General features: G+C 40.8%; 1 protein-coding gene across 1 annotated transcript in view; it reads right to left on the reverse strand.

The window, feature by feature from the left end:
• ClpP (Caseinolytic protease proteolytic subunit) overlaps positions 1-21,000 on the reverse strand; it is a 32,731-nt gene extending 11,731 nt beyond the window's left edge. The window contains exons 1-2 of the mRNA XM_036366866.2: positions 20,842-21,000; positions 557-973 (exon numbers count right to left, since the gene is read on the reverse strand). Of these exons, the coding sequence (XP_036222759.1) occupies positions 557-973; positions 20,842-20,883 (459 nt within the window). The 5' untranslated portion in view covers positions 20,884-21,000. The remainder of the gene's footprint in view (positions 1-556; positions 974-20,841) is intronic.
• Between the last annotated feature and the right edge of the window lie 233 nt (positions 21,001-21,233).

The following is a 21,233-nucleotide window of genomic DNA, read 5'->3' on the forward strand; positions in this document are numbered from 1 at the left end:
TTGTGATTTTTAATGTTTTTGTTCAAAAATAATAACTCTATGATTTTTTGCAAAATTAATCATTATCCCTAAAATTGTGTTATATGCGAAGTAGGTGTGGTTGTAGTACAAATTTTCAAATTCTTATATAAATATGCCAAGATAATGTTGTGCAGAAATTGGTCGAATAATTTGGTGGATACCTATAACTTTGGCACTTTGTAAAATATGTGCATAAAATCTATTAGTGGTAAGACCACGTTTACCTTTTTAAAATACCCCCGTTTCAAATTTATTTTTACCAGTATATTTTCTTTCGATTTACGATTACGGATTTATGTCCATCAACAATACTAACCTCCTCAGATTGCCAAGGAACACATATGCAACTCTTACCAAAATATCTGCATTTTTATTCACATTATGCCTTGCACGAAAAAAAATGGACGGAATAATAGACAGACATAAAGAATTGAATTCGCCTCGAGAAAACAAAAATTAACAGACATTATTTTTTATAATTTTTTTAATAACATAGAGTTTCAATAAAGTTTAAATATTATATAAGCAAACATACCTGAACTCCTCCAGAAGGCTGATGTATCATGATCCGAGCATTGGGGAGGGAATATCTCATCCCTGTAGTACCTGCAGTTAACAGTAAAGAACCCATAGAACATGCTTGACCAACACACCATGTTGAAATTGGGGGTTTTACATACTGCATTGTATCATATATTGCCAGTCCTGCAGTTACAACTCCGCCAGGAGAATTAATGTACATATGAATTGGTTTGTTAAAATTTTCTGATTGTAGAAATAACAGTTGGGCCACAACTAAGGAGCTTAGATCGTCATGTATCGGTCCCATTACACACACTATACGTTCCTTTAATAACCGTGAGAAAATATCGTAAGCGCGCTCGCCTCTACCCGTTTGCTCAACAACCATTGGAATAAGATGAATATATCTTTTGTTTGACGTTGTTTTTCCCTAAAACAATAACATTGCAAACAACAACAAATTAAATAATATAATCTAAATAAACACAAGTCGTTCCAGAAAAACAATTTCAGGCTTTACTTCGAACAAACCACAATTAAAATTAAATACATACTTGTATATATTTTTTTTCAAATTCAGCGTAAACTACATGATGTTTAAAAAAATATCTGCATTTAATTTCATTTTAGAAAAAAGCGGAAATCACTATTGCATTAACTTTTGACATTACTCAAGTATACTCCAGAACATGTTTTCATTCAGTTTTATGAAGATACTCACGTACTGACCGACATATTCAGAATGTAGTGAATGGGAGCTGGCATAACTCGTGTATCGATTTAAAACCTTAGTACTAATTTGATCTACTTTTATAACTACCACCTCAAATACTTCATAGATTGACCCATGAATATGTTAAAAAGCTCGATTTTATCCATTTTTGACACAAAGGCACATTACTATCATATCATATTACCGATAGCTTGACTGGTGCTTGATTTAAAATTGTTATATATTTATATGGTATGTATATGAAACAGGAGTGATTGTGGTCCAATTTAGCCCAGCTTCGCAATGTAACATAGGAATACCAGGATAATGTTAGGCACCAAATTTATGATTTCATCTTAAAGTGGGCGGTGCCCCTAGATAAGGATAGATGTATGCACCGCTACCTATGGTCATTGTGACCTGTGACTCCTATGCATTCTAACACTAAATGCTTCGGACGTGTTTTTTTTTAAGAATTATCGCACTTTTAATAGTTTTCAACATAACCGTTATACAGGAAGTGGGCGTGATTACCACCCGATTTCACACACTTTCACATTGTGTGCGGAAGTGATAGAAAAACCCTCAGCTAGTGTAGTCGATATAGCTTTAGTTGATTGCGAAATATGTATATTAAACATTCTAGATGTTGGCGCCACGCCCACTTTTAAAAACTTTTAAACCAAACATTCCCTTTCCATTACGATCCCCTGTACCAAATGAATCATGGTGCAGTAAACAAAAAATAAATGTTACCAATTTCTTCAAAAGAATAAAAAACAAAATTAAAAGAAAATTCAATAGAAAATTCATAATCGTGTGATAACTAACGCAAAATATTTCAGAATTTCTTTCTCTTGATCTTCTGGCGGCTATATCTGTATATATTTTTGATCTGGAGAAAGTAAATATAGGATTACCCATAGCCATAAGAACATCTTTGCTGGCATTTATGTTGCCGCTATAAATTTTTGAAGAAATGAAAGTAAAGCATCAAGTCATCAAAAAGACAGATATTGACAGCAATGGTTATTTGTAATTTAGATAAGTTTTTCATAACATGTGCAATACGCATGCTCTTTTGGCAATATTAACAGCGGTGTCTAGACAACATCTCTTGCTTGTCAGCGCGCCGCGTTAAATCAAAGATTTTTTTTGTTATCACTATCGGTAATTGTAGCTGAGCCGAGCGAGCCCAACACCTTGATGAAGCGACAGAGGTCGAAGGAGGGGGAATCCTCCCACGGTACGAAATCGCTAAACTCGCCAGATCAATAGAGCTCGGTGTGTATGACCGCAGCAGGGGAAATAGAGCCATCTCCCATGATGAGTGAAAGCGGGTAGCGGCCGCTGTTTTTATGAAGGTGGTCAGGGGAAGCGCTGGACCACCCCAAGATATGAAAGTGCCGGGTGGAACCTCGGCAATTATAAACTCATAAGGTGTGCCGACGAACGGTCGGCATTCCTTTATAAGGTGGGAAAGTTTGAAAGGGAGCAAGGCTCGAGGCGGTGGCCAAATCGGATCTCCCGATGTGCCTTCGGGCTCGTGTCTGGCTTCCGGCCGAACCCTCTACCCCAACCGAAGTTGAAGAGATATTGCGGTACTGCAATAATCTCCCCCAAATGGGAAAGTGGACATCGACCCTATCCTCTCGGATGTGGTGTGCAGGGGGGGGCGGCCCGTCAGAAGATGATGGATCCATTTTCAGTCTCGATCGCCTGTTCGAGGAGGCTGGGATCGATAGTACAGATGATGGTGCGGAACTCGCACTGCTGGAGAGAAGTTTGGAAGATGAGGATCCTCCAAACTAACCTCCAGCGCTCAAAGGAGGCCTGCGCCGATCTATTGCTTCGTCCTTATCCAAGAACCGTGGCTGAGCAGCAACGGAATCTCTGGTTTAAGGACAAGAAGCCATAGGCTCCTGGCGGCAAGCAGCACAGGTAGAACCACAGCCTACTTGTTGATCAGAAATGAACTTAACGTTTTTCTTTCGCTTAATTTCAGCAACGAGGATGTCGTCACTGGTAGGCTGAAGTGCTGGAGAACTCTGGTTTATCTCAGCCTAGCTGCTGAGGAGGGCTGTGGCAGACGCCAGGCACAAAAGAGCCGCAGTCTTAATAGGCTCGGATGTCAATTCAAGGCACACCGTCGCGGAGAGCTCGAATATTAACGCAAGAGGAGAGTCCCGTTTTGATTTTATTTGTAGTGTAGACCTTTCTAAATGCAATAGGGGAAACTGCCCTACCTTTGTGATAGCTAGCAGGGCGGAAGTCCTTGACGTTACGCTAGCCTCTAGGGGAATTTCTCCCTTGATTTCGAAATTGAGGGTTCTAGACGACCCTTCCTTCTTCGATCATAAGTATATTGGTTTCAGCTTGAACGCCTCGCGCCCGGAGCTCAAAACCTATAGAAGTTTCAGGAATATCAACTGGGTCCTGTATTGCAGGAAGCTTCGTTCAGCTCTTTCAACCGCACCCTAAATGGATTCGATCCTAACTGCGGATGCGATTGATGAGCTCGTCGAGGCTTTCAGCTCAGTTAGTAGAACTACTCTTGAAAGCTACTGATCTCTGAGAACTCAAAAAAGCAAAGGGAAAGCCCCTTGGTGGACTTCGGAGCTAACGGAGATCAGATCTTCGAGCAGAATACTTTTCAACAAAGCAAGTAAAAGGGACTCTAGTGACGACTGGGCTTTGTCCAAGGCTGGACTGTCATTTACAAGTCCGAGTTCAAGAAAACCAATAGAGCCTCGTGGAGAACCTTCTGCGGTAGTGTAGAGGTTTGTCATGATTCCTCACGGTTTAAGCGCATTCTTGCAAAAAATCCTACTCCATTGTGGTATCTGAGAAATGCAGATAGTAGTTGAACAACGAGCAGCGAGGAGTCAGTGAAGCCACACCTAGATGCTCATTTTCCGCTAAATTGCTCTGGGGGAACTTTAGGATGTCTGTACAGCCTTTTTGGACCTTTTGGATGATCGTCACCTTACCTGGGCGTTGAAATCTTTCAAACCCTTCAAATTCCCGAGGCCTGATGGCATTATACTAGCGCAACTACAGTGTACGGTCAAGATGTCATGTAGCTGACTGACCCCCATCTACGCGAACTGGTTTAGATTGGCCCATGTCCCGAAGGCGTGGAGACCGGTTAAGGTTAGGTTTATTCTGAAGGCCGGTAAAAGGTCTCATGTCGGTGGAAAAGATTTCAGACCCATCAGCCAATCTGCGTTTCTGTTGAAAACTTTGGAGAGACTTATGAATCTGTACATTAGGAGCAGAATACCGAGGGGTAAACTGTTACGAGCGCAGCATGCCTATATCAAAGGCAGATCGGTAGACACTGCTTTGCTGTAGAGTGACAGTCTATGCTGATGATGTGGTTCTATGGTTCAGGAAAAATTCTTAAATATCGTATACGAGCTCACCAAAGGGTACCTAAACGTGTTATTTAACTGGGCGGCCTAGCCGTCAACTCAAGTATCGAAATGGTTTCATTTACTAGGAGGTATAAGATCCCAAATGTGCCTCTCCCCTTATTCGGGGGTTCACGTCTTCAACCTGATAATAAAGTGAAATACCTAGGGCTTAGCCTCTGGCTAAAAAGCTTGAGCTGGTCCACGGAGCCTACACCAACACTTTAGCTCTTAATGCTATTTTAAATATAGTACCTGTGGACTTTGCTCGTAGGTGCATTTCTGCGAAGTGTGCTTTAAGGCTCAGGGAAGCTGGTTTTTCTCCTTCAGCAGCATTCCGGAAAATTTAGATCACTGCGTCACGGAGGCCACTCTCATATGCCGACGAAGGACATGTGGATGGGAAGAAGCCGCTGGAGAAGAGGCACCTCTTCTTTTTAAGCTTTTTCACGGATGGATCGAAGCTAGAAGGGAAAGTTGGAGGGGGGGGAGTTATCAGCAAAAAGCTCTCCGTAAATCTTAGCTTCAGGACCACTGTAGTGTTTTGCAAGCGGAAGTGGCTGCTATCAAGGTGGCGGTAGAAGTACTGCTACATCATAAAATGCCTAGCTGGTCTACCCTTGAATGCGCAATTGCTCTGTGGCCTTCTTGACCGCACCTCCGACAGACATCTGATTTGGCCTTACACTCAGCCACTTTGTGATCAAAACCCATACACCGAAAGCAGCCAGCAAAGGGCTATCTGGTCGCACCCGAAAGGAGAACCACTTAATGTAGTACCTACCTGCCTCCAAGAGGGTGGACATCATTTTGTTCGTACCCTCTAGGACAGTGTTTTTCAATCTGTGGGTCGCGACCCCTAAGGGGGTCGCAAAGCCTTACTCGGGGGGTCGCCAGCTGAAAGAAAAAGTCGAGGTTCTTACACAACAAAAACACAATTTTAATGAGAAAGATATGCTTGTTTATTTTTCATTAATTTATCAAATTGTGGTGTTATTTTTGAAACATTAATAATTTAATCATTTTCTAATTGCAGTCTATTTCTCTTTTTAGTTTTAATGTCTACCATTGAAGAAAATGTCAGTATGAAGTGGCGAATGGCACTAATAATTTAAGAGCTTCCCTTGCCAGCTCTGGATATTCGTGTTTTCTTTTCATCCAAAATACGTCGACACTTTGCGAATAAAATTCCATTTTAAGCATGCCATCAGTAGCTAATTTTAGAAGACATTCTAAGCATATTCTGATTTTGCATCTTGTAAGAATATTAACAAATCAGCTCTCAGTTCCAGAACTCTTGTCAATACCTTTCCTTTGGCGGAACCTTTGCACACCGAAATTAAGTATAATCAAAAGTTGTATACAAATAACAAAGAAATAAACTCCAACAGTAAAAATATAGTATAAAACAAGTAAGGAAGGGCTAAGTTCGGATGTAACCAAACATTTTATATCCTCTCAAAGTCAAATGGTATACTCGTTTGAAATTTCTTTGTGGATTGGCTGATATTTTCGGTAGAAGGTCAACTATAGGCACTGGGGTCCACATAATTAGTACTTAGGGGCTTGAACAGTTTTGGTTCGATTTAGACAATTTTTGGTCACAAGGTGGCATACTTTAAACGTATTATTCACGCAAAGTTTTACCCAGATATAATCATTGTTGCATCATATGAAATTTAAAATGGTGTTATATGGGAAATAGGCATGGTTGTAGTCCGATTTGGCCCATTTTCGCACTATAACATAGAAATATGAAAAGAACGTCATGCACCGAATTTGGTTGAAATCGGTTAAGCACATCCCAAGATATGGGTTTTCACCTAAAAGTGGGCTGTGCCACGCCCACTGTCTAATTTTGAACGCGGATCCTATAAAGTCATCTTATACCATCCCAGAGATAAAATTTAATGTCTTTGGCGTGTTTAGTGCTTGATTTATCACGCTTTTAGTAGTTTTTAACAGTACCGTTATATGGGGAGTGGGCGGAGTTGCCACCCGATTTCAACTATTTTCACACCGTCAATAGAAGTGCTAAAAATATTTGCTTCCAGTGAATTTTGTTATAATAGCATTAGCGGTTTAGGAGATATGCACATTAAACCTATTAGAGGCGGGACCACGCCCATTTTTTAAAAAATATTTTAACTGCAGATGACCCTCCCTAATGTGATCCTGTGTACTAAATAACAGTCTTGTATCTTATTGCGGAGCGTAGTTATGGCAATTTATTTGTTTTTGATTAATGGCGTTTTGTGGGCGTGGCAGTGGTCCGATTACGCCCATCTGCAATACCAACCGTCTCACGGTACCAAGAAACATGTCTACCAAGTTTCATAAAGATATCTCAATTTTTACCCAAGTTACAGCTTGCACGGACGGACAGACGGACGGACGTACAGACAGTCATCCGGATTTCAACTCGTCTCTTCATCCTGATCATTTATATATACATAACCCTAAATCTAACTCGATTAGTTTTAGGTGATACAAACAACCGTTAGGTGAACAAAACTATTATACTCTGTAGCAACATGTTGCGAGAGTATAAAAATAGTATTATTGTAAAAAAAGGGTGGGGCGCTTTTTAAGAGCTCATTTATAGTGCACCCCACGCTTTTTTCATTATTTTCTTACTTACCTGAATTATAGTATTTTGCTGCTGACTAAGAGCTTTCAACTTTCGTTCAAAGAAATCCAACGGCTTATCAGCTTCTTTTTGATGCTTGGTTGTGAGATGCCGCATACGCTTTGACGGTTTCATACTCTCACGTGATAAAACATCGCCGCAAACTACACATTGATGTTTATTATTTACGACTGTGAACCCGTATTTCAAATAACTGTCATAATGTCTATTTTTTTCGGATTCGATTCACCACCGCATTTTGATGATTTGATACTCGTACCAGATGTTGAAGGCTGCGATCTTTTGAGGAATTTATCCATTTTATATTTTTATGAACTCATGGGCGACAACGCTTAACTGAGTAATGAGAGTTGAAACAAAAGAACATTGCGGGTGGCGCGCGCGGAACGCTTGCTGTTACGGCAACGACAATCATGTCTTGCGGTGTGGCAACGTCGCCGATGCAGTATGACCCGCGCGAATAATAGATAAATTTGCCAAATTAGGAAAAACTTATTACCTAACGTATGTAGTCTTTTAATTAAAATTAAATTATTTCTTTGACTTACTATGACACAAGGGGGTCGCCAGAATATTTCAACCTGTAAAGGGGTCGCGAAAGAAAAAGATTGAAAAACACTGCTCTAGGACAACATTGGTGCTACCATCAGAGGCCACCTTCTCGGGACGAATGACCATCCTTACGTCAGACCTCTGGGACGCCGAGCTAAAGTCCTGAAGGTTAAGTCGGAGTAGTTCTTCCATGAATTCTTCTTTACCGGCCTAACTTCGTGGATCCTTACTCCCAGAGAAGGACCCACCTCCTTAACCACCTTTTTGATGACTTCCTTAGAGGAAATTGCAGGCCCCACACTCCTGACCACAACCAACAGGCTCCATCGGCACCGATGCCTTCGCCCCCAGCACCTGTACTGCACCGAGAGCACCTTCAACGCACTTCCCATTCCTACGGACGTCATCGTTGGCGAGCGTCAATTCCGCAAGGTGGTCGCTGCTGCTACTGCTCGCTTCATACCGGCTGGAAGAAAAGCGGAACTCCGCCCAAATTTCCCGAAGCAGCTGTACTAGCAAATGAGCGCGACACCTTACGAATAAGGGACCTCAATTTGGAGATTCGACAAATGGTAAATCCTCATTAGCGGACAAAATGGATAGAGCACCTGAAGTCCTGCAACCTCTCCACCGGTGTAAGCAAGCTTTGGACTACTGTCAAGGCCCTGTCAAATCCGGGTTGAAATTCAATTCAATGGCCATGCCTCCTCGGACCCGAAGAAGTGCGCGAGCTATTTTAGCCGACAGTTTACACTGCACCCTTCGACTGGCAAGGCCAAACGATGTGTTACCCGACGGTCCTCAACTTGTCGATGACCACTCTTCAAACACCCGATGTGTGGAAAGTCGGAAGAGTGGTCCCGCTACTAAAACCTGCGAAACCCGCCAACAAAGAGGAGTCTTATCGTCCGATAACTCTCCTTTTCCCAGTAGTGAAGACACTTGAGGCCTTGCTACTCCCGACATTCAGTCACCACCTGAGACTAGCAGTACATCACCATGGCTTCCGAAAAGTGCACAGCACCACCACAGCACTTAGCGCCATAAACGCCCAGATATCTCATGGCCTATACCAGCAGCCACCCTGCGAGAGGGCGATCCTCGTAGCGTTGAACTTATCGAAAGCCTTCGACACAGTCAACCACACAACGCTCTTTGAGGACATTGAACAATCTAGGCTCGCTCCAGGGCTGAAGCGGTGGACTATGAACTACCTGAGCGGTCGGCATTCATCCATACTGTTTCGAGATAAAAACTCCAAACTGAGAAGAATTAAACAGGGGGTTTCGCAGGGCGGTGTCCTTTCCCCGCTTCTGTTTAATTTCTACATCTCGAAACTCCCCAACAACCAGAGTGAATTTCCGTGACCTCGTACGCTGATGACTGCACGATATTGACGTCGGGCAATGGAATTGATGGCATGTGCTCGAAAGTAAACGGCTATCTCTCCGATCTTTCTCGCTTCTTCTCTGCAAGGAGTCTGACACTCTCCCCCACTTAATCCCCAGCGACCATATTTACGAACTGGACGAAGGAGTACACTGTATCTAGACATCTCAGTCGATGGCACCAAAATTCCGACAGTAAACAACCCTAAAAATTTAGGCGTTACACTAAACAGGCTTTGCTCCTTCACTCATCACACGACCGCGATAACTGCCAAAGTACAGAGCCGCAACAAAATCCTCAAATCGCTAGCCGGCAGCTCTTGGGGAAAAGACAAAGAAACGTTGCTGGCGACATACAAGGCAACGAACTTCAGACAGGCACTGACCGCCATTCACAGTGGAGCCATAAACACCTTCACCAACTCCCTCTCAGTGAATGGCGTACTACGAGTCAAACCACCACCCATAGCAGACGTAGAGCTCGAGTTGCCTCGCGAAACCAGAGTGACCCTCGCGCAACTTCGTTCCGGACGTTCAGAATAGACCCCGACATACTAAACACATGTCCTGCGTGCAATGAGTCTCCGCATGCCACTAACCACCTCTTTGCATGCCCAACGAACCCCACTCATCTAATATCCTTTTCCCTATGGTCCGACTCCGTCGAAACAGCTCGTTTCCTGGGCCTCCCGTTAGAGGACCTCGACGACAACCAAACTGGAACTTATCACCCAAACGGGGACTAGGTAACCGTTACAACAACAACAACCCCCATTTCTCCATTAAATTTGAATTTTCTGTGTTTTTTCTTTAAAAATGTAGGGAACCTCGAAATGGATCACCCTATATCATATCTTTAGATCAGTCATAATATTGGATATTTCCGTTAAAAAGAGTTGCATCTTTCACTTTTCTTTCTCTCATTTTCGAATACCAAAATCATTATTATTATTTTACGAATTTTGTCCATATCCTTGCTAACAACAACCTATTTAACACTTCATCCTCGTTTCGAAGATTCAAAAGCAATTTTTGCAAAATTTAAGAGTTCAGAAACGCACTTGATCTTATAAAAAACAAGAAAAAACCTTAACTTCGGTTGCGCCGAAGCTATAATACCCTTCACAAATACAAAGGCCCCTTACAAGAACTTGATGCCGAACGTTCAATTTGTATGGCAGCTATATGATATAGTGATCTGATCTGGCCAATTTCTGTGGAGAATAATTTGTTGCCTTAAGCAATAACTCGTGCCTAATTTCGTGAAGATACCTCGTCAAATAAAAAAGTTTTCCGTGCAAGCACTTTACTCCGATCGTTCAGTTAATATGGCAGCTATATGCTATAGTTATCCGATCTATACAATTTCTTCGGAGATTAGATTAATGCTTTAAATAATAATACAATACATGCCAAATTTCGTGAAGATACCTCGTCAAATGAAAGAGTTTTCCATACAAGCACTTCATTCCGATTGTTCAGTTTGTATGGCAGCTATATGCTATTGTCATCCGATCTATACAATTTCTTCGGAGATTAGATTAATGCTTTAAATAATAATACATGCCAAATTTCGTGAAGATACCTCTTCAAATGAAAGAGTTTTCCATACAAACACTTGATTCCGATTGTTCAGTTTGTATGGCAGCTATATGCTATAGTGGTCCGATATCGGCCGTTCCGACAAATGAGTAGCTTCTTGGTAAGAAAAAGACTTGTTCAAAATTTCAGATCGATATCTCGAAAACTGAGGGACTAGTTCGCGTATATACAGACGGACGGACGGACGGACGGACGGACAGACGGACATGGCTAAATCAACTCGGCTCGTCACGGTGATCATTTATATATATACTTTATATGGTCTCCGCCGTTTCCTTCTGGGTGTTACAAACTTCGTGGCAAACTTAATATACCCTGTTCAGGGTATAAAAAATCAGTAATGAAGAAGTGTAAAAAATAAACGGACGTACATTACTCAAATTGCGTAGTGTTTAAAATTACTTGTAAAAGTTTTAAATACAAAAGATTAAAGGTAAATGTGGATTATACCATGTTCCGACCGACACTTAATCACGAGATTTAGGCCGTTGGGTAGATTATCTCACTAATCTAAGAGATTTAGCAAGATTTCGAAATGAAAACATGACACCTGTTAATTTAGTCACCGAGGAAATTTAAAGCTAATCTACTTGAAATCTTCCTGTGGGACTCTGATTGAGCGCCATCTGTTTGCCAATAGGGAAATTTATCACATTATCACAGCAGATTTAGACATTACAAATTTTCAAATTTAAAAAAGCAAATAAAATAAAAAGTAAAAAATTAAAGCAATATGCAGTAAATAAATAAAAATGGCAGAAAATAGTATCAAAAAAAGGAGAGTAATGTGGAATGAGGCTGCCGAAGCCAATCTAACAGAGTTGTGGCGAGTAAAAATTCTACAGCTTCGACCGGCTAGTTAACAACAGCTGTTTGATAAATCTTCAACGGCAGTGAGAACAGTCTAGATTAGTGAATAGATTAAATGTAATACAATCTTATAAAATTTTTGGTGGGAACATATTACTATTAATGTGGATTAAAATATGGTAAATATAAACATGATTTTAAATTAAATATTTAAATAAACAACAATAACTATCAACCTACAATGTCATTGAAATAAATCCGCATTTTTACACTATATTAAAATATAATTAAAATTGAATACGTTTAGTGTACATTCAATTTCTGACATTAGGTTTTAAGTTCTAATGTTGCAAATCTTAATTTTGTTTTTTCACAATCAACCCTTTATTTATATTCGAATTTTTCAACAGCTAAAGTTATATTTAATTTTCCCCATATTAGGTCCCTTTTTCAAATTTTAATATCACCTTTAGGTGTTCATCTTTCCCTAATAAAAGAAACAATTTTAGTAAATGTAACTACATTATTTGTATGAATTTACCTTTTTTGTGCGTTGGGTTTGCCAGTTAGATGACGAATCAAAAATTCTTTGAACACACAAGTTTGACAGCCGCTTACGCAGTACAGAGTGCTGCTATTACAAAGGGAAACGCATTGCGCTAAACAGAAATTACAATGCGCTGATCGACTTACAGAGGAAACGAGCTGTTTCGACGGGGTCGGACCATAGGGAGAAGGGTGTTAGATGAGTGGGGTTTGTTGGGCATGCAAAGAGGTGGTTAGTGTCATGCGGAGACTCATTGCACGCAGGACATGTGTTTGGTATGTCGGGGTCTATTCTGGATAAGTAGGAGTTTAACCTGCTACAGTATCCGGAACGAAGTTGCGCGAGGGTCACTCTGGTTTCGCGAGGCAACTCGAGCTCTATGTCTGCTATGGGTGGTGGTTTGACTCCTATTACGCCATTCACTGAGAGGGAGTCTGTGAAGGTGTTGATGGCTCCACTGTGAATGACAGTCAGTGCCTGTCTGAAGTTCGTTGCGTCCGAAGTCCGGTCGGCGTACTGTCTAATGTCGTCGACGTAAACAAGGAAAGTCCTCTTGATGTTCCTAGGAGGCGGCTCCGCTGCAGTCAGGCGACTACAGGGGTGTTTTCGTAGAAACTGCTTGGAGGAGAATTCGTTGTGCTCCTTAACCGGAAGCATACGAGCCTCACTATGTAGGTGTTCGTTTGGAGACATCAAGAGGCTGTTCTGACAGGTCTGAAGCTTCTTCTTCTGCGTGTCACTGCATCCAGGCGACCATATTGGGGCTGCGTAATTTAGGACCGGCCGGCCGATTGCCTTGTATGTTGCCAACAACGTTTCTTTGTCTTTTCCCCCAAGAGCTGCCGGCAAGCGACTTGAGGATTTTGTTGCGGCTCTGTACTTTGGCAGTTATCGCGGTCGTGTGATGAGTGAAGGAGCAAAGACTGTTTAGCGTAACGCCTAAATTTTTAGGGTTCATAGTCCACCGCTTCAGCCCTGGAGGGAACGTTGATTGTTCTAGGTCCTCAAGTAGCGTTATGTGATTGACTGTGTCAAAAGCTTTTGACAAGTCCAACGCTACGAGGATCGTCCTCTCGCAGGGTGGCTTCTGGTTCAGGCCATGAACTATCTGGGCGTTTATGACGCTAAGTGCTGTGGTGGTACTGTGCACTTTTCGGAAGCCATGCTGATGATCTGCTAGGCTCAGGTGGTGAGTAAATGACGGGAGTAACAAGGCCTCAAGTGTCTTCACTACTGGGGAAAAGAGAGTTATCGGGCGATAAGGCTCCCCGTTGTTGGCGGGTTTCCCAGGTTTCAGTAGTGGGACCACTCTTCCGACTTTCCACACATCGGGTATTTGAAGAATGGATATCGACAGGTTGAGGACCTTGGTGAGATAATTTACTCCCGTTGGGCCTAGGTGTTTTAGCATCAGCATGCTTATTCCGTCAGGGCCAATGGATTTAGACGATTTCGCCTTTTTTTTTGATGACACTGTGAACCTCCCCATCGGTGAAAGTAAGTGGTGCGCAGTCTTTTGGCATTTTGCGCAGCCGTCGGGTAACACGTCGTTTGGCCTTGTCAGTTGTTGTTGTTGTTGTAGCGGCAGAATTCTGCCGAGTTGACAGTCCTTGGCCGGAATAAACCTGGGTCCGTTCCGGTTACGTAGACCCGACTGTCGTGGGAACGGTGGCCTTGTCAGTCGAAGGGCCTTGTCAGTCGAAGGGTGCGGTGTAAACTGTCGGCTGAAATAGCTCGCGCACTTCTTCGGGTCCGAGGAGGCATGACCATCGAATTGAATATCAACCCGATCGTCATGTCTTCTCGGATTTGACAGGGCCTTGACAGTAGTCCAAAGCTTACTCACACCGTTGGAGAGGTTGCAGGACTTCAGGTGCTCTATCCATTTTGTCCGCTTATGGTGATTTACCATTTGCCGAATCTCCAAATTGAGATCCCTTATTCGGGGATCACAGGGATCGGCATGGCGTAAGGTGTCGCGCTCGTTTGCTAATACAGCTGCTTCGGCTGGGAAATTAGGGCGGAGTTCCGCGATTCCTCCAGCCGGTATGAAGCGAGCAGTAGCAGCAGCGATCACCTTGCGGAATTGACGCTCGCCAACGATGACGTTCGTAGGAATGGGTAGTGCGTTGAAGGTGCTCTCAGTAAATTCTGTGAAGCCGACCCAATTAGCTTTGTTAAAGTTAACATAAGTGCGGTTGTCCACAGAAATAAAGTCAGGAGGTTTCTCGATCGAGATAATTATGGGCAGATGGTCTGATGCGAGAGTTAGCATAGGTCGCCAGGTTATACTATTTATCAGACCACCGCTAGCGATGGTAATATCTGGCGAGCTATTACAGGTGCCCATAATTCTGGTGGGGCTTCGTCATTCATTGTGCAGAATGTCGAATCGTCTATCTGTTCCGCCAGCTCCATCCCCCTACGATCGTTTGACAGGCAGGAATGCCAAAGATCGTGATGCACGTTAAAGTCGCCTAGCACCAAACGGTTTTCACCACGAAGTAGCGCATCTATGTTCGGGTGATATCCTGTTGGGCAACATGTAACTAGGGGGATGAATATGTTAAATATTTCGAGTTTGACATCACCTGACCGGACAGCTATACCCTGACATTCTAGGGTAGTGTCCCTACGGTCGATGTCAACATCGATAAAACGATATTGCACGGTGTTGTGCAATATGAAGGCTAGGCCTCCAGACTGGGAGTCATGCTGTCTGTGTGAGCTCCTTAGGGCCGTGGAGGTCCTATCTTGGCCACTCGACTGGAGTGGCAGTGCAGTGCGCGAACATGGTGCAGGTTGCACAGCCGTTGAGGCAGATGTCGCATTATTGGGCTGACAGCATGGGGCCACGTAACTTGTGGTCCACTCCCTGTGTGTCTTAAGGCCTGAGCAGGTCTTAAGATGGCTCCATCCATTGCACCTAACCGAGGTGGAGTTTGGATGGAGCCTTTTAGCGCAAACGCAGCAGTAAAATTCCTCGGGGCCCGGGTTGGACTCGATGCCACTCTACGGTGGAATCAGCATGTGGACTTGACCTTAGCCAAATCTACGAAAGCGCTCATAGTGTGCAATCGACTTGCTGGGAAATCATGGACCCGAGAATTATCAGATGGTTGTACACCATGATTATGAGACCGATCATAACATATGGAGCGGTAGCTTGGGTTTCCAAAGCATTGCAGACTTCGGTAGGACTTCGATTATCAAAGCTGCAACGACTTACCTGCATCTGCGCGTGCATACGTGTCCGACTGCAGCACTGGAAGTTATGCTGGAGCTCACACCGTTACATATAGTGATCGAACAGACGGCCAAACAGACCATTCTTCAAATGACAGCAGAAGGGTTTGGCAAAGGGAAGGTAATCTCGTCCCAGCAGATGAAGGCTCTAAGTGACGAAATGCCACTGGCCCTTCTTCCAAGGGACAGCATTACCAAAGCAGTAAGATTCACTAGGAGGTTCAAAATTACCCAGATGAAGGCCCTAAGTAACGAAATGCCACTGGCCCTTCTTCCAAGGGACAGCATTACCAAAGCAGTAACATTCACTAGAAGGTTCAAAGTTACCCTTGGCAGTAAGGCGGAATGGAATTATTCCACGCTGGTCCTACTGCTAAGGGATAGCACTATTAAGTGGTACACCGACGGCTCGAAAACAGCGGAGGGGATTGGTGCAGGGGTCGCAGGACCAGAGTGCACCTCATTTGGGTGCCTGGTCACAGGGGTATAGCAGGAAATGAACTTGCTGACAAGTTGGCCCGCTCTGCAGCCTACACAAAAAGGGTAGGACCAGAACCATGCGTAGCGGTTGATCCACTATATTAAAGAGCTGCTTCATATAAAGGAAAGAGCAGGCAGGGAGACACAACATCTCCAAGGCATGCGCCATGCCAGGTTTCTGATGAGGGGTTATGACCTCAGACGGTTTAAAACCGTAATCAATTTTCCGAGAAATAAATTCCGGCTACTTGTCGCTTTCTACATCGGACATTGCAGGTTCAACTAGCATTTATTTAACATGGGCTTTGTCTCTTCTGCAAACTGCCGGTTCCGTAGCATGGAGTCCGTAACCACAGAACACTTGCTAGTGGACTGCACAGCAGTCTGCAGACACATATTTAAGGCTCTGGGATCCATGTTTCCAAACAGGGATCGCATCGCTTCACTAGCACCTAGCAGTATATTGGAGTTCATTATTATGCAGGCGCTAGATGAGTCGTTGTGACCTAGGGGAGGGCACAATAGACCATAGGTCGAGGTGCATACCTCTATCCTTATCTATCTATATAGTATATATGGGACAGTGCGCCCCGACAGATGAAATTCTAGGTATGTATATGGGAGCTAGGTTTAGTATTGACCCTATTCTATATATGTTTGCCTTCACGACATACTATAACAGAAAAAGGTGTTCGCAAACTTTCAATAAGATACATCACATACGGACCAATATATAAGGTATAAAGTATATTAGGCATAAGGGGAAAGTTTCACCTCTTGAGCTAGGTAAAATTTTGACTGCATTCACTTTCATCTGTCAGAATTTTCATTTTTGTACCATTTGGCACACAGCTTTTATACTTAGTCCTGCCACAAGTTCAGTTACATTTCAGTTAAAGATATATTTTTTAATAATGTATTTATTAACACTAGAACTACGAACCGGTCAAAATAACCGATTGCATAATTTATTTATACCACATGTTATGATTTATATTAAATTTGTGTATAGAATAATATTATAGATTATTTTGTTCTTACGCTTCTAATTTTCAGAGAGAATGAGACCTATTTGAAAAAGGTATATGGTAAATCTTCGTAGTTCTAGTGTTAAAGGAGCGATGTACGAATTGTTATTCGAAATGGTCACCTTTTGCTTTCACACAAGCTTTCAAACGGTTTGACCATTGATCAATATCAGCACGCACAATTTCTATTGGTATTGACAACGCTGCTCTAACCAACATTTTTTCTCAAATTTAGACTTTATAAGTTTTGAACATTTCAAGTTATACCATCTTTGTACTAGGATTAGTCTTTGCGACAATATAAGACTATTTCTGCTAGCACATAAAACCGTGAGTAGGAGCTTCAAAAAAGTAACCCTGGTCGGTGTACACAGTTTTTCTTGCGTATAACTTATTTTTGCATTGATGGCCTTCGACGGTGCTTCAAATATATAACCCTGAAGGGCCCAACACCGGGGTTTCTCACAAGAAGGGAAATACTGAAAGATATTTTATTGTACAACACCGATAATGGTTCCTGTACTTGGGGTATAATTTTTCTTTTCGTTTTATTTTTGTTCGTTTGCAAAATATATTAGTATGGTAACACTGGTTATTTGTCAGTATGCAACCGTTTTGTTGTTGTGTGAATAAATAAGTTGAATATTGAAATAAAGCCCTTTTTGCACTATATAATGTGAAATACAGGTATACAAACGAATTAGTGAAGTGTTAATGGACAAAAAAAAAAATGAAAAATATAAGTGTAAAATCCATCTTAAATCGAAAAAATACGTACTTTAAATAGTTGAAATTTTTCAACTTTAAACGCAAATATCTCGAAAACTACAAGTTTCCCGCGGCTATATACACCAACCCACACTTTGAATAGGACACCCCAAAACTATTTGCTTTTTCAACTTAGTATATAAATAGTAAGCAAAAAATGCTTATTTTTTTTAAATTCCGTGTTTTCTTTAAATAAAACATAAATTTTTTATTAATATGAATAAAAACAACCACAATTTACGCTATAATAGCAGAAAAAATGAACAGATTTACATTTATTGTGTGTTCAGTTGAACTCCCACTTGAAATAGGATAGTTATCGCAGGGCGCCACAGCACCGTTACGAATATTTTGTTTAAGAACTAAACTGAAATTGAAAATGGTTTTAGTAGTTTATTAACTGGCAACGTAATAAATTTATTAGCGACTAATATTGGAATAATGGGTTGCCCTAGAATTACAAAAAAAATAAATTATTATTAATTACAAAAAAAGAAATTATTATTAATAATTACAAAAACAAAAATTATTATTAATTACGAAAATAAAAAATCTGAAAGGGAAATAGACGACATTGCATGCAAAAAAAAATCATTTACATCATAACATTATTCAGCGCTTTAAGGGGTTACATGGGTTTTACGTCTTCAAAAGAAAAAAAATGTTTTATTGTATTATTTAATTCTATAACATCTCTAGAAAATTGTCCTAAATTCTCAAGTCGATCCCAGTAATAGTTTTGACACACTGCTTTGAAATGTTGAGCGCTCGAAGTGAGCTATATAATCACTTAAAACGACGATCTAACCCTGTTTGGATCGGTAAGTTTTAGATCACTTAAAACTTTAAACGCATTTTTCTTGAAACTGTGTTTTCAAAGTCGGTTGTGAAGATTTTTCACAACTGCTCAACCCGTCTAAATGAAATTTTACCCACACCTTTGAGATATAATTTACAAGGTCTTAAACGAAAGATTTGTTTCTTCAATTATTATATAACTATTTAAAAACAAAAAACATCGAGAAATTTTCACCAAAATTTGGCATTTTTTTGCAAAAACGTCTGACAAAAATAAAGTTTTCACTTTTTTAGTTTTTCCGTCGTCTAATACTTTTATGGTCTTAATTCAAACTCTTTTTTTTCTTTTGATGATCCAGTCAGAAATCCTTTGCTCCGAGGGACATCCGGAAATGACGTCGTAATGACCGAGTTTTGAATATTTTCCTTAGAAAATTTTACAAAATTGCAAAATCGGCGAAACCCATGTTACTCATTAAAAAAAACCGTATTAACTGCTGTAGTTAAAAGAAAAAAGAAAGTTGTATTAAGTGCAGAAACAGTAGAATGCTTAGACAAAACTAACTTTTCGCCAGAATACCTCGTCGAAAACCACTGATATCACAAAAAAAAAACCAAAGAATGGAATTTGCTCTGAAATATTAACATAAGCACTTTTCTTTCTGTAGAAAGGTAAAGTATTTTTAAAACTTCGTGTGTATTTCAGTTATTCTTCGGTTCTTTTCACTGACGAAACCAAAATTAACATTTTTGGATGGGACGGCAAGCGTTTCGTTTGAAAAATGCCTGGCACAGAATTGAACGACTAAACCTTAAAATATAAACAGTCAAGTTCAGGGGTGGCCCACTGATGATTTGGGGTAGTATGTCGGGAGATGGGGTTGAAAAACTGCATTTTATAGACGGACTGTTAGATGATAAAGGATATATAGACATTCGGAAAGTAAATGCTCAAACGAGCGCGGAAAACTTGATATTCGTGATGGTTTTATGTTTTACCAGGACGACCCAAAGCATAAATCCTGAAATGCTAAAAATTGGTTGCTCTAAAATTGCCCAAAAGCACTTTGTACGCCTGCTCAATCTTCCGACATTAATATCATAGAACATTTATGGGTAGAAAAAAACCGTAGAAGAAGAATGGAGCCAAATAGAAGCTTCGGTATACAAAAATCGTGTGGAAAGTATGCCACGTCGTCTCCATGAGGTCTTAAATAATTATTTTCTTAACTCTACAGTTTGTCTCATTTCAAGTGTGAATTGCATTGAACGCACAATATATGTATATGCTCATTTTGATTTTATAGCATAAACTTTGGTTTTTTCATCATGTTTATAAAAAAAATAAAATGGGGAAACTTTAGTATAAAATCGGTATGGTTAGATAGAGGATATTTTCCAAAAACAGTATTTTTTAATTTCGAGTGCAGAAACTTTTCAACCAACCTGTAGCTTGAAAACTATAAGTTTCCGGTGGCTATAATTATATCTATTCTCGATCTAGAGAATCTCCGGGAAAACTTTAGTTTAGCAGCCCACGATTTCAGGGTTAAGAGGGGTATGGTTGGATAGAGGAGATTCTCCAGATCACGAATATATATAATTACTGCCGCCGAGATATTTGCATTTTGCACACCCCGATTTTGGACCGACCAGGGTTATAATTTTGAGGCCTCCTTAGTTGGGGGACCTAAACTATACATTTACCGCAAATAATTAAATATTTAATATAAAATAAATATGTAGAAACATTGAAGTGAAAAGTTAGTGTATAATAAGTGCATAATATAGATAAAAAAAGATAACCATTAATCGAGAAATTGTAAAATAAAATTTGTGAAATTTTCAACTTAAAATGCAAATATCTCGAAAACTATAAGTTTCCGGCGGCAATATATATTCGTGATCTGAAGAATCTCCACTATCCAACCATACCCCTCTTAACCCTGAAATCGTGGGATGCTAAACCAAAGCCCAACCGAATCTCCTCTATCCAACCATAAAAATGGGGATAAATATCGGGACGGTATACTAATGCCAACCCGAATTATCTATTAATTTACATTGTGTGACGGGTGAACTCAGACTTTATAGGCTATGTGTATATTCTAAAACCGTTCCGTGGTAAGCAAATAAGCTTCGGCTTTTTTTATTTTGACACCGCAGAAAGAATTGGATGAACAACCCAAAGGAGATTTTGTTTTCCTTCTGGGCTTGCGCTCATAAGAACTCAATACATACAAATGTAGGTATGGATATTCCTGTACTTTCTAAGACTTGACATACATATATAAAAGTACGTACCAAGGAAAGTTTCCAAATCCGTTCCAATGACTGCATTAACATCTTAAATAACACTATTTTCAACTTCAATTACCGGCAGTCATAACAAAAAATCTTTCACCTAACGCAGCGTACCGACTAGCAATACATGTTATCTAGACACCGCTCTTCAGATTATCAAAGGAACATGCATATTGCATATGTTACGAAAAACTTATCTAAATAACAAATAACCATGCTGACAATATCTGTCTTTTTAGTGATTTGACAGCTTTATCTTCATTTCTTTAAGAAATTTATAGCGGCAACATAAATTCCATCAAACAAGTTCTTATGGCTATGAGCAGATAGTTGATTTTCTCCAGATTAAGAATATATATAGATATAACCACGGGAAACTTGTAGTTTTAGTG

The sequence above is a fragment of the Bactrocera oleae genome, chromosome 3 (genome assembly GCF_042242935.1).
Source record: "Bactrocera oleae isolate idBacOlea1 chromosome 3, idBacOlea1, whole genome shotgun sequence".
NCBI classification, from domain to species: domain Eukaryota; kingdom Metazoa; phylum Arthropoda; class Insecta; order Diptera; family Tephritidae; genus Bactrocera; species Bactrocera oleae.